Source organism: Myxocyprinus asiaticus, chromosome 7 (assembly GCF_019703515.2).
Source record: "Myxocyprinus asiaticus isolate MX2 ecotype Aquarium Trade chromosome 7, UBuf_Myxa_2, whole genome shotgun sequence".
NCBI lineage: Eukaryota > Metazoa > Chordata > Actinopteri > Cypriniformes > Catostomidae > Myxocyprinus > Myxocyprinus asiaticus.
The window spans coordinates 14,118,798-14,131,203 of NC_059350.1; the positions used below are offsets into that span (position 1 = coordinate 14,118,798).

At 38.2% G+C, this 12,406-nt stretch overlaps 1 protein-coding gene across 6 annotated transcripts in view; it reads left to right on the top strand.

The window, feature by feature from the left end:
• ctnnd1 (catenin (cadherin-associated protein), delta 1) overlaps positions 1-12,406 on the top strand; it is a 48,982-nt gene that overhangs the window by 27,634 nt on the left and 8,942 nt on the right. For 5 of the 6 annotated variants that reach the window (XM_051702011.1, XM_051702006.1, XM_051702008.1 and 2 more), the window contains 11 exons: positions 776-901; positions 1,148-1,428; positions 2,683-2,961; positions 3,064-3,319; positions 3,501-3,723; positions 3,827-4,019; positions 6,166-6,283; positions 9,404-9,560; positions 9,980-9,997; positions 11,857-11,922; positions 12,062-12,189. In XM_051702011.1, coding sequence (XP_051557971.1) covers positions 782-901; positions 1,148-1,428; positions 2,683-2,961; positions 3,064-3,319; positions 3,501-3,723; positions 3,827-4,019; positions 6,166-6,283; positions 9,404-9,560; positions 9,980-9,997; positions 11,857-11,922; positions 12,062-12,189 — 1,839 coding nt within the window. In that variant the 5' untranslated portion in view covers positions 776-781. The remainder of the gene's footprint in view (positions 1-775; positions 902-1,147; positions 1,429-2,682; positions 2,962-3,063; positions 3,320-3,500; positions 3,724-3,826; positions 4,020-6,165; positions 6,284-9,403; positions 9,561-9,979; positions 9,998-11,856; positions 11,923-12,061; positions 12,190-12,406) is intronic. The other variant, XM_051702007.1, reaches the window with a different exon arrangement.

Below are 12,406 nucleotides of genomic sequence, written 5' to 3' on the forward strand. Positions count from 1 at the left end.
ACTGGCATCACCAAATGCAATGAATGAATGTACCAACGAATAACTTAATAGTTGTCTCTGCATATTTAAATTGGATTGGAGAACGTTTTTTAACATCAAAAGAATTAGTTCACATTTAAATATTATTTACAAAAAAGTTTACTGGAAAATGATTTCATGCAGTGTGAAAAATAAAATGTTTATCTTTTATTATACTGAATATTCCAAAAATTCTAAGTGATGCTTCCAGGACTATCGCAAGCCATTCTTGCAATTTTGAAAAATCTTTAGTGCTGCAACAAATCAATAAAATAGAAAACAACAAATTTCATTATTGATTAGTCGGATATGTGCACCGTGCAACATGGCTTTCTATTAGATTAATCGAATAAATAATCAAAGATTAATTCATTATAGTTATAATCATAAGTTACAGCCCTACAAATCTTTGTTTTACAGCTAGATATCTTTTTTGCAAAATTGTGCTGATATAAATATGCCACCTTGTTCAGTACATCACAAAAATCCAAATTATGTTTCCAATGCACGAAAACACATCAGCAATAAACGTAAGATTGCACCAGTGAACACATGACTGTAGGGCAAGTGAGAGGCCCTTGGCTATCATTTTTGTTAAGCTTGTGCGTACTGTTACACTTTTTTGAAACTTGTGAGTGTTTGTCATCATTGACACCTGCGTATGCTCTGCAACCAGATGGTGTGTTTGTGTGAGCAGACACATTCTCTTCTTGGCTATTACTCACCATTGTTCTTTGTTTGTGCATTTGTGCTACAGTACAGGATGTTGGACCCTGGTCATATTGTTGAGTCGGTCATGGTAGAGGAAGACCCTCACGATGGACTGCCAGTTATTTCAGTCGAAACCAGTGATGATGGCACAACACGCCGCACGGAGACTACAGTAAGTTTGTGGGCACTTAAAGGAATCGTTTACCAAGAATGAAAAATTCTGTCATTATTTACTGTATATAGCCATGTACTAGCGTTGTGTGGTGAATGGTCTGAAATTTTAGTCATTATTCACTGATAATCTTCTCCACTGCAGCTCTCCAAGCAAATATGGTGCCTATGGCATTGGTTTTGCATCATTACCTTTGGTTATGTTATTGTTGTCTGACCTGAAAGCATTTTCCCCCCTCTTTATTAGGTCAAGAAGGTCACAAAGACCACCACTACACGAACAGTCATTCCCTCCGTCTCTGACACACTCTCTCTGGATGGCACTGGTTCAGTCACCGGCATGAATTATAACACCCCGATAGACCGCCTGTACAGGCCACCAGGTGGTCCCATGGACTACCCTACTGCTACTGTCCCCCGTAACTACCACTATGGACCTCCAGGCGGCTATGACGACTATCGCAGCGGACCTCCTTCTGAAGTCTACGCCAGCCTCAGCCGAGGGACTCGTATGGACGAACGCTACAGGTGTGTGCCTACTTCATGGAACTATGTATTAGTGTGACAGATGTGCAACGGTTTGTTTGAAATTACAGATATTTTTAGATCAGTGGTTCTCAACTGATGGGTTGCTTGTCCACGGACAGTAGGCAAAAATCAGTGCTAATGCAAATAAGAAAACGCAAGTTGTGCATTGTTAGTATAGCAAAATTTATTGGTTTATTGTCTTTGAAAGAGGAGGAAGAAATGCTTCCCATATGTTTTGGTGATGTCGAGGGCTGTGTGTCCAATAAAACAAATTCAACTGTCAAATTAATAAAGGAATATTCTGTGTTTAATACAAGTTAAGCTTAATCGGTAGCGTTTGTGGCATAATGTTGATCACCACAAAACATATTTTGACTTGACTGTCCTTTTCTTAAAAAACAAAAAAAACAAAAATGGAAGTTACATTGAGGCACTTACAATGGAAGTGAATGGGGCCAGTTTTTTAAGGGTTTAAGGCAAAAATGTGAAGCTTATAATTTCATGAAAGCACTTACATTTTATCTGTTAAAACTCATGTATTTGAGCTGTTTCGTCATTTTTAGTCATTTTAGTGTTTGTTGACATTACATTGTCATGGCAACAAAGTTGTAAAATTGGCTATAATTTTACACAGAAAAATTTAGTAATCAGTTTTGTCACACTAAAATCATGTTAACATGCATATTGTTTGTCTTGTGGCTATATTTTTGAAACAGTATTTTAAAGTTTACGGATTGGCCCCATTGACTTCCATTGTAAGTGCCTCACTGTAACCCAGATTTTTTTTTTTTTTTTTTTAAGAAAAGGAGGAACAAGTGGAAATCAACATTATGCAACAAATGCTGTGGATTGATCTTAACTTGTATTAAACCTGAAATATTCCTTTAATACAATATTTGGCCCAGTTTTTGTCCTTGTGTTTGACTGGCACCTTTAAAAGTTTGGTTGTTTATGCCTTTACAAAATTGTCATGTGAATAATTTTGCCTATTGTTGGGCCTTTCCATTAAATGGTAATGGTAATAAATTTCATGTTTGATTTCAAGGAAAGTTTTATTACATTTTCTAAGATAAACAATTTTAGCACTGAGTTGGTTCGCCACTTCATGTCTCATGTTAATCTGGATCCTGAAGCAAAACCAGTTGAGAACCACAGTTCTAGATTTAACCAATTCAGCTGTGTATATGATTGTCAGAGTAATAGCTCATCAATTTAGAAAGATCTCCTGACTTCACCATGTTTCTTATTCTGTAGACCTGTTGATGGCTACCGCACGCTGGACTCTGCCTACCGCACCCACAGCCGCCCACAACTGGACCCGTATGTGGCTCAGCCTCAGGTGGGACGTATGGGCAGTGCTCTGGAGATCACTGGAGGCCTGCAGCGCTTTGTCCCAGAGCCCTACGGCCTGGAGGATGATCAGAGGAGCCTGGGATACGACGAGCCTGATTACGGCATGGGGTCAGCAATGCACTACAGCACGATGCCCCGGCTAGCACATGCACACCATGCCCCACCCCCACGCAGGACAGGGTTAGTGTGTTTTTGCTCTAAAACTATATTAAAGGCTAGTTCACCAAAACATGAAAATTCTGTCATTTACTGACCCTCATGTATGTTTCTTAATTTGTCCAGGTCATATGAGGGCACACTAGATGGTGATATGAGTGGAGCTGGTGATATGTATTATTGGGGAGGTGGAGCCCCATTGGCTCAGGGAGAGAGAGGCAGCATGGCATCACTGGACAGCACTCTGCGCAAAGGCCCTGCCCCCTCCACATGGAGGCAGCCAGAACTTCCTGAAGTAATTGCAATGCTCAACTATCGCCTGGACCCTGTCAGAAGCAATGCTGCAGCCTACTTGCAGCATCTTACCTTTAAGAATGATAAGGTTAGTTTGCACTCGCACAGAAAGCAGTATAGAAACTAATGCCATGTCCAGACCAGGTGTGACACAATATAACAACTACAAATAATCGTATTCTGAATTTGTTCTAACCAGCAGCAACAGTCATCACTTATGCACATCTGTTGCAAGCTCCATGCACCCAGACTCTTTATACTCTGTGCAGGTGAAGTCAGAAGTAAGGCGACTGAAGGGGATCCCTGCCCTGGTGTCCATGCTTGATAACCCAAAGAAGGAGGTGCATTACGCAGCATGCGGAGCTCTCAAGAACATCTCATACGGACGAGATCCAGATAACAAGATAGCCATCAAGAACTGTGATGGAATTCCCGCACTGGTGCGCCTACTGAGGAAGACGAGAGATCAGGACCTCACAGACACTATAACAGGTATATCTTGCTGTTGAGAGTCATGAGTGTTTATCATCAGAGGAGCTTTCTGAACTTTAAATACTGTGCTTAAAGTGATGATGATGGCTTGTCCTCTTGTCAGGCACACTGTGGAACCTGTCGTCTCATGACTCCGTTAAGATGGAGATAGTGGACCACGCGCTGCACGCTTTGTCCGATGAGGTGATGGTTCCACACTCGGGCTGGGAGAGGGGGAACAAAGGGGGAGAGGAGAGCTGCAAACCTAGACACTTGGAGTGGGAGACGGCACTCACCAACACTACTGGGTGTTTAAGGTAGAGAGAGACAGGCGACTATTCGTGAGGTTGACTGGTAAAAATTTTGATTCTAACATATGGGGTTAGTTGTCACACTCTTTTACTGCAGTGAGTATTTCTCAGGTCAATTTCTGTATAGCCACATACCTTGAAGCCTTGGCCACTAAAAAAGCTATTAAACATTTTCACTTTTTGCCCATGAAAAAAGTTAAAGTTCTTTGAACACATGTTGACCTTAGGGACAACTGCCCCAATAGTGTGCCCCACTATGGTGGGGTAAGTTGTCACATTGGAACCTGCTATCAAATCAGTTGTCGTAGGTTCAATGTGAACATTACGTCCCCACCCCCATCACAATCACCAAAACAAAATCTACACCTCTTTAAATCTACACCTGCATAAAACAGCCTATTATAGGCTTTTCAGCCTAATTTAAAGAGTACAACAATTGAGGCACAAAACAAATTAAGAAACAACAAAAATGAAAAAGGTAGTGTACAAAAATATCAAAACTTTGTTTTGGCTAACAAATATTGGATTTGTAAATTGTGTAAATTTATGACATTTAAAACATGTGGAAACCTGCCTGATGGAAATGTGACCACAACTGACTTTCATAAAAAATACCTTTTGTCCTAAGAACACATTTAAACCTTTTGGTAAAAATATGCCTTCATTATACAGTTGACCCTTGCTTTAATTTATCTCAGTGTGGTTTGATTATGTTCGCTTGGTTTACCCAGGAGCAATTATTCTAATTTAAAAGGGTTTTAAAAGTAGAGGTTGAGACCAACGTATTGCTAGAGAAAACACACATTTGCGCAATTGGACTTTTCACTCAAACGAATCGCTACTTAAAGCTGAAGTATGTAATTTTTGCGACATTAGCACTACCAAACATAATTGCAAAAATAAGCATTTTCAAAACGGCTTTCTGAACAGGTCTGCTGCTGGTCAAACAAACAGATAGTCCCGCCCCCAACTCACGCCACTGGTTGAGTAACATTGGTGGGGGGGGGGGGGGTGCTCAAAACAAACAGCAATTTTCATAGCGCAACAAACACAGTGTTTACATTTTGTGAAAATTAACCTATGAATGGCTTACTAATAGTTGTCTCTGCATATTTAGTTGGGATAGGAGAAAGAAAAGTTACATATTTCAGCTTTAAATATAGCCCTTGTGGCAACTAGCCCCGGTATCCCATATATATTTTTGTTGTCATATTTTCAGTGGTGCTGTTTTAATGAGCATGCTGACAATGTGCTGTGCTTTAGCTTTTAGACAGTTTGCACGGTAAAACCCTCTTGGAGAAGTTACGTCTTTAAATTCCTCCCCTTTAAAGCACCACTACAGCCATACACATTCAGATGGACATCTTTGGCTTGGTCACATCTCTCAATATTTTTGAGCATCTGAAGACCCCTTCGCTCCATTTCATTTAATTGTTTTTGAACACATTTTATGTAAACGCCCCAAAGAAACCGGTGAACCCAAAAATAGCTTCATTATACGGGGCTTCCTGCCGGCAATCTGCTAACTAGTCCATTTTGAAAATGTGTAGTTTTGCACATCCCTAATGAGGATGTGTTGGGAAGGGATTGCACGTTCAAGATTCATATGGTAGAAGACATTTGAGGAGGAGGGGTGTGGCTTAATGCTGCTAAAGAATTCCTGTCAAGAAAGGTCATGAGTGTATATGTGAGGAAACTGCATTTTTATGTGGAAGAAAAGAGGGAAGTTCAAAGGAAATACTCTTGTGAATGTGTGTGTGACTATGAAACTCAGAGACTCCGAGACTCTGAAAGAACCAGGCCAAAGTTTGGACAAAAGAGAGAAATATGATCTTTGAATCCACTTATTTCCCTTGAGTGATTCTCTTTTAAACTGTCCTTCACATCTCCCACTCGCCTATTAGGCTTTTAGAAAGCAGTCTGTTCAATCGTAGGAATGGTTTTACACCATGATTTCATTTCAACAAAGCTAAAAGTGGCCTGCCTTTTAACACTCAATTTCTCATCCAGCGCCCTTGACTGCTCTGCTTTCCAAATGCCAGTTAATGTTTTTGGTGATGACCTGAAGCTAAAACTTTCTTTGCATGCCAAAGGTTGCTAAACATTAAACAGGCAGTGTCCTAATTAGTAACATGACGTTTCTCTCTTTCAGGAATGTGAGTTCGGAACGGAGTGAGGCCAGGAGGAAGCTGAGGGAGTGCTCCGGACTGGTCGACTCTCTTATGTACATTGTCCAGTCACAGATCAACTGTAAAGATGTGGACAACAAGGTAACCATTGAGCTGTGATTGGTGCTTACCTGCGATATTGGGGCATATCTGCGATATGTTGATTATGTTGAATATTTCCTACTTGTCCCACAGGTTGTAAAAAAACAACAAAAACGTGTTGGCAAAAATTAATTTACAGTGGAACTTGTTGGGGCAGTCGCTGCACGTCACCCAATATTTTTCCACTGTAAGCACGTAAATGTAAACACGTTTCTTGTTGTTTTTGTACAGACTGTTAAGATTGTGGCTTCATATGGGCTGCTCTTCTGCCACAAAGACAAAACACAATAGTAGTACATTTTAGGGAAGACAGGGACGGATTAACGCATGGGCCTACCAGGCATTTGCCCTGGGCCTCCGACCAGCAGGGGGTGCTGGCGAGCTGCAGAAACTTTATATTAAACAGAATTATATTTAAAAAAAAATTTTTTATTAATTAATAATTGCCAATTAAATAGGCCTTATGGTGCTTAGTCGGAGCCCTCTGGCTTAGTTATGAGGGACACCTAGAGATGAGGGGAAATAATTGCATTATACGAGTGTTAAGCAACAAGTTTTTTCAGAGTAAACCAAATGAACTTAACCACAACTGGATCTATAAAAAAATTAAAAATAAACAAAGCAACTTGCTTTCTGTAGTTGCTATAAATAGCGAGTAATAGTGCTAATACTAATACTACTACTAATAGTGCTGCTAGTGGTGGATCTTTGACATCCATTCATCTACATTACACTTGAAGAACACATGCGACATGATAAAGATCACTCCGATTACATTATAATTAGCCGTTGAGATAAATGCGAGAGATTTGTCACATCGTGACGTGCCACTCATTTCCAGAGTGGGCACATAAAGGCATCTTGAGGGAAGAGTAAAAAGTGGAACAAAGTATTTTTATGACTGCATATTGCATGTTTGCATGTTTTCAATCATGTTTAGATTAAAATCCAGCTCTCTTTTTTCCCCCAAAGTACTTGAACTGAATGAACACAATTGCTACTAATAAAAGAATAATTAAAGCTGAAGTGTGTAATTTCTATGCCACTAGCAGCACAAACAGAATTGCAAGAATAAAACGTTTTCAAACGCGTTTTCCCAAGGGATGTCCCGATACTGGTATCGGAATCAGGTCCAATACTGCGCTCCAAACCAAAACCAAAAACCCAACCCATCTAACGGACGAATGTCATTACGTAAACATTCAGCGCACAAATTAAAATCATGTTGTGTCCTAGTGTGATTGTTAAAGCATTTTAATTTGATAAATATATAGTTTGCATGTGCTGTACACTTTAAAGTAAATAGATCTTGTTTAAGAATGTTTGAATGTAAATGTGAAGCCAGCTGCTCATACCAAGGAACTCTAAAACACCATTGTGAGCATCGCGCACTCTATTTGTAGCAGATGACAGCGAGCAGAGAGCTAATTTACTATGTAGTGTGTAGCACATACAGACTACATATTTAATGAAATTGCAGTCTTTTGCGGTTTCACAATCGCACTGGGTCACGTAGCAACCTGCTTGCAGAGGTTAGAAACAACAGTCAAAAACCAACAAACAGAAAGGGCTTCACGCCAAAATAAAATGGAAAACGCTATTTAAATGGAAAACAGTATGACAGAAATATATCACCACTGTATAGTTATGTAATTTTCACTGTAATACTACTACTACTACTACTAATAATAATAATAATTAAGATTATCTTGTATTTAAGCAATATATGTGATGCTCTTTAAGCAGCACTTTAAAGGAATATTCCAGGTTCAATTGAAGTTAAGCTTAATCGACAGCATTTGTGGCATAATGTTGATTACCACAAAAATTAGTTTCGACTCGTTCCTCCTTTAAAAAAAAAAAAAAAAAAAAGTTTTTCAGTTCCAGTGAGGCACTTACAATGGAAGTCAATGGGGCCATTTTGTGTGTTAACATGATTTTAGTGTGATTAAAATCACTTACAAACTTTATGGGTAAAGTTATAGCCAGTTTTACAACTTCGTTGCCATGACGATGTAATGTCAACAAACTCAGTCGACTTTACAGCTCAAATTATACATGAGTTTTAACAGCAGAATTCATATAAGTGCTTTTATAATGCTTCACATTTCTGTTTAAACTCCCCCAAAATTTGCCCCATTTTAAGTGCCTCACTGTGACCTCAATTTTTGCTTTTTTGAAAGAAAAGGAGGAATGAGTGGAAATACATTTTTGTGGTAATCAACATTTAGCCACAAACGCTGTCGATTTGAGCTTAACTTGTATTGAACCCAGAATATTCCTTTAATTGACAAAAATAACTCCAATGTTGTATTTTGGATTGTGCTGAAGTTCTGTATGAAAGTTCTTCATTTGATAAAAATAATACAATATTATGTTGTAAATAAAATGATATTTATTTTTGATTATAGTTCTAATTCATTTTAGACCCCATTTTGATGATAATATTGAAATAAACTGTTGAAAATAGAATTCAGAAAGAAAAAAAAAACTGGTATCGGCAAGTACCGAAAAGGAAGTATCGGTACTAGTATTCTTTCTCCAAAAAATTGTATCGCGACATCCCTAGTTTTCTCAAACATTCCACACGTCTTTCATTGTTCAGGAAGTCTTATGCTATATTGTGTAAAAATATATAATAATAATATTAATTTCACATGGTGTCGCTAGTGGCACAGAAATTACACACTGCAGCTTTAAAATAATTTTCCGGGTTCAATAAATCGCAGTTAAAATTAAGGCACTTACAGTGGAAGTGAATGTGGCCAGTCTATGAACATTAAAATACACTGTTAGATACAAACGTAAGTTTACATTATAAAATCTCTTACTAATATTATAAAGTTATATCTAATATTACAACTGCTTTGTCTTGATGTAACACTGGTAAACCCTGTAATCTGGTGAAACGTTGTAACACCGGAATTAAAATAAAAAACTGAATTAAGTGTTATTGGAATGAAAAGAATCTGTCAATTATTTTTGAATGTAGGTTTGTAGGATCAGTCTTTGGTCTTTGATTATCAACTGTTTAAAAGTAGTTTTGCAATTGGCAACGGCAAATTGTAACTGTCTTTATAAAATAATAGTAATAATAGCTTATTATGGCTGTCTTTGCAGCTGATAGAGAACAGCGTGTGTCTGCTGAGGAATCTGTCCTATCAAGTGCATCGGGAGATACCAGGTTGCGAGCGCTACCAGGAGACGATGCCAATCAACCAAGGCCCCGCCCCTTCTTCCCAAAAGGGTGGTTGCTTCAGCTCCCGAAAGGGCAAAGGTGCATCCCTGAGTCATTTAAATAAAAACACAGGCACTGGCTGTGGGGTGTAGCCAATTAAAATGTTAACTTGCTATCTTTGCATTCCACCACAATCTCTGTGTTGTGTAAACAAAGGTAAGAGGCTGTGTTTCTTCTGTGTCCGTAAATCATAGTACACACTTTGAAGTATGTTAATACTGTGAGTTTGATACATGCCAGATCGGGCTTGTTTACACAAGAAAGAGATGAAGCGTGCATGTATTTTACACATGGTTGTGTGCTTTGTGAATTTGTTGCCTGAATGATTTAATGGTGGCTGGGGCACTATTGCAATTTTTTATACCGAAAAACTGTCCTTTCCTCTCTCTCATTTTCTTCTGTATTTTCTCATCGGTCTCTTCTGCTGTCTTTCCTTGCATCTTTTTGTCCCGTTACAGACGAGTGGTTTTCTAAAGGTAAGCTTTTCTCTTTATTTTCTTTTCTTAATAAAAAGCTTTGCTTGCTTTCACTGGAATCAGTTACATTTTACCTCATAACTCATTAACCTTGTTTTTGGTTCAGAAAATGGATCTGAAATGGATCTAAATAGTGATTTAGGGCCAGGGTTTTCAAACTTTGATGCCTAAGACTTCCAAATATGACGATCCCCTTGCGAAGGACAAATTTTATTTTTCTTTTTAAAAAAATGTAAATTATTTAGTATTAAAATACTATTTTAATTATAAAATAATTGTTATAAAAATATTTATTTTGCATTAAGTTTAGTGTTTTCCTTACCATCTTATTTTCACTAATAATGTTTGTATATAAACCTTAAGAGAAACAATATATTTTGTATATTGCTTTCACAAGTAAAAATAATTCCAAAGCAACTTCAAATATGGCCTTACCACCCCCAGTGATCAAGCTTAAGGTTCATGAAATATTTTATATTACAGACATTTATGTAGATGTCTTATATTTAAAAACTAGGGCTTACAACAGAATAAAATAATCTTGAAGTCTTTAAAAAGTAGGACGAAGCGGTAATAATGTAAAATTGGGTAATTGCAAAAAAAAAATTTTTCTTCCTGGGGGATCCCTGGACCCCAGTTTGAAAACCTCTGCTTTAGGGGACAAAAAACATTTTCCATTCCATTTCACATCCATTTTATGAGCTGCACTACTTTTGTAAAGTAAGAAGACACATAAGTGCAGCAGTTACATAAGATTGTTATTGATTGGAAGGAAATGTAAGAAACCAGGAACAAGTATCAGATTATGTCACTGGACACTGAATTATAAAGCCTAGTAAGCTGCCTACCTAGACAGCATTTAAAGGGTGTGTTCTTGACACAAAAGCTGTTCTAAGGTCCTCCTTTTGCCCCAATGTGTAAAATTTAACAATTAATTTGACAAACATCTTTCATGACTAAAGCCCATTTACTCAGTCCTCTGAAGCCCTTCTGAAGCTGTCGGCATTTTAAAAAAAAAAGCTGAAGTATGTAATTTCTGCTGCACTAGTGCCACCAAACGGATTTGCAAAAATAATGTTTTCAAAACAGCTTTCTGAATACCCCCCCCCCCCCCCCCCCGCTGTTGGTCAAAGAAAATGATAGTCCCGCCCCCAACTCATGCCATTGGTCGAGTCAGTGTTGCGTCTCATGAGACTGATGTTCAAAACAAACAGAGGAATTTTCATAGTGCCACAGAGACACAGTGTTTATAGTTTTCTCTGCATATTAAATTGGGATAGTGGAACGTATTTTAACACCGGAAAAAGTTACATACTTCAGCATTAAATTTCATCTAACCACCAGAGTGCGTCAGTGCACCACACTTCTGATAAATCTGCACCTTCACATTTAATCTTTGATCACATAGACCTATTCAAGGACAAAGTTTGATTTGTTTTTCTAGTGTCTGTTTTGTACTTTGTCACTACATTATGATGTCATACTTCTGTTTGAACTTTTTGAATTAAGTCATCAGTCTAATCATTACATCCCGAAGGGTATTTCCTCATGGGGAATAAATGGCTTCTTTCATAACTCTGTCTGAGGACAACCATCTTTTGTTTAAAGAAAATCTTTTGTATCTTTTCCTTTTATGTGGAATGCTTTATACACGCCATTAAAATGCCTATAGAATGGCATTTTATGGTCTGTAGTCTAATATAAAGAGGTGGTTTTCTTCAGAGATATGCTTCTAAATTGTCAACTAGTATCATAACCATTTGAAGACACATTTTTTATTTTAATATTCCTTATTGGTTTCTATCACTTTCACCTTTCTCTCCATTTCACTTGTTCCTCATTCCTTCTGTTGTGTTCAGGGAAGAAAGAGGATGATGGGACTTCAGATACGATTGACATTCCAAAGAGAAGCACACCAGCCAAAGGTACAAAGACAATAACACAGTCCTGAATGGACTTCCTGTTGGCTATAAATACTATGTGAATAGTATTGCTTCATCGCAGTATCAAAAGCTTAGTCAGGTAATAGGTGAGATAAAAGTTCATGATTGTGTCTTTTTGTAGGTTATGAATTGCTGTTCCAGCCAGAGGTGGTGCGTGTGTATACTTCCCTCCTGAAAGAGAGCAAGAACCCATCGGTTCTAGAAGCTGCTGCAGGAGCTGTGCAGAATCTGTGTGCGGGCCGCTGGACGGTGAGTACATGCACAAAACAACTGAAGAGAATTCGGAATGACTCTGTGACCAGTATCACTGCTTTACAAGCGGATACGTACTATATTGCTATTGCAGTCCAATGCAGATGCTGCTAGGGTGTGTTTTCAACCGTTGCATAACTGTTTACCACGTAACGGACACTTTTCAAACTATTTCTGATTTTGAGATCAGAAATGAGTTGTAAATAAATAACTC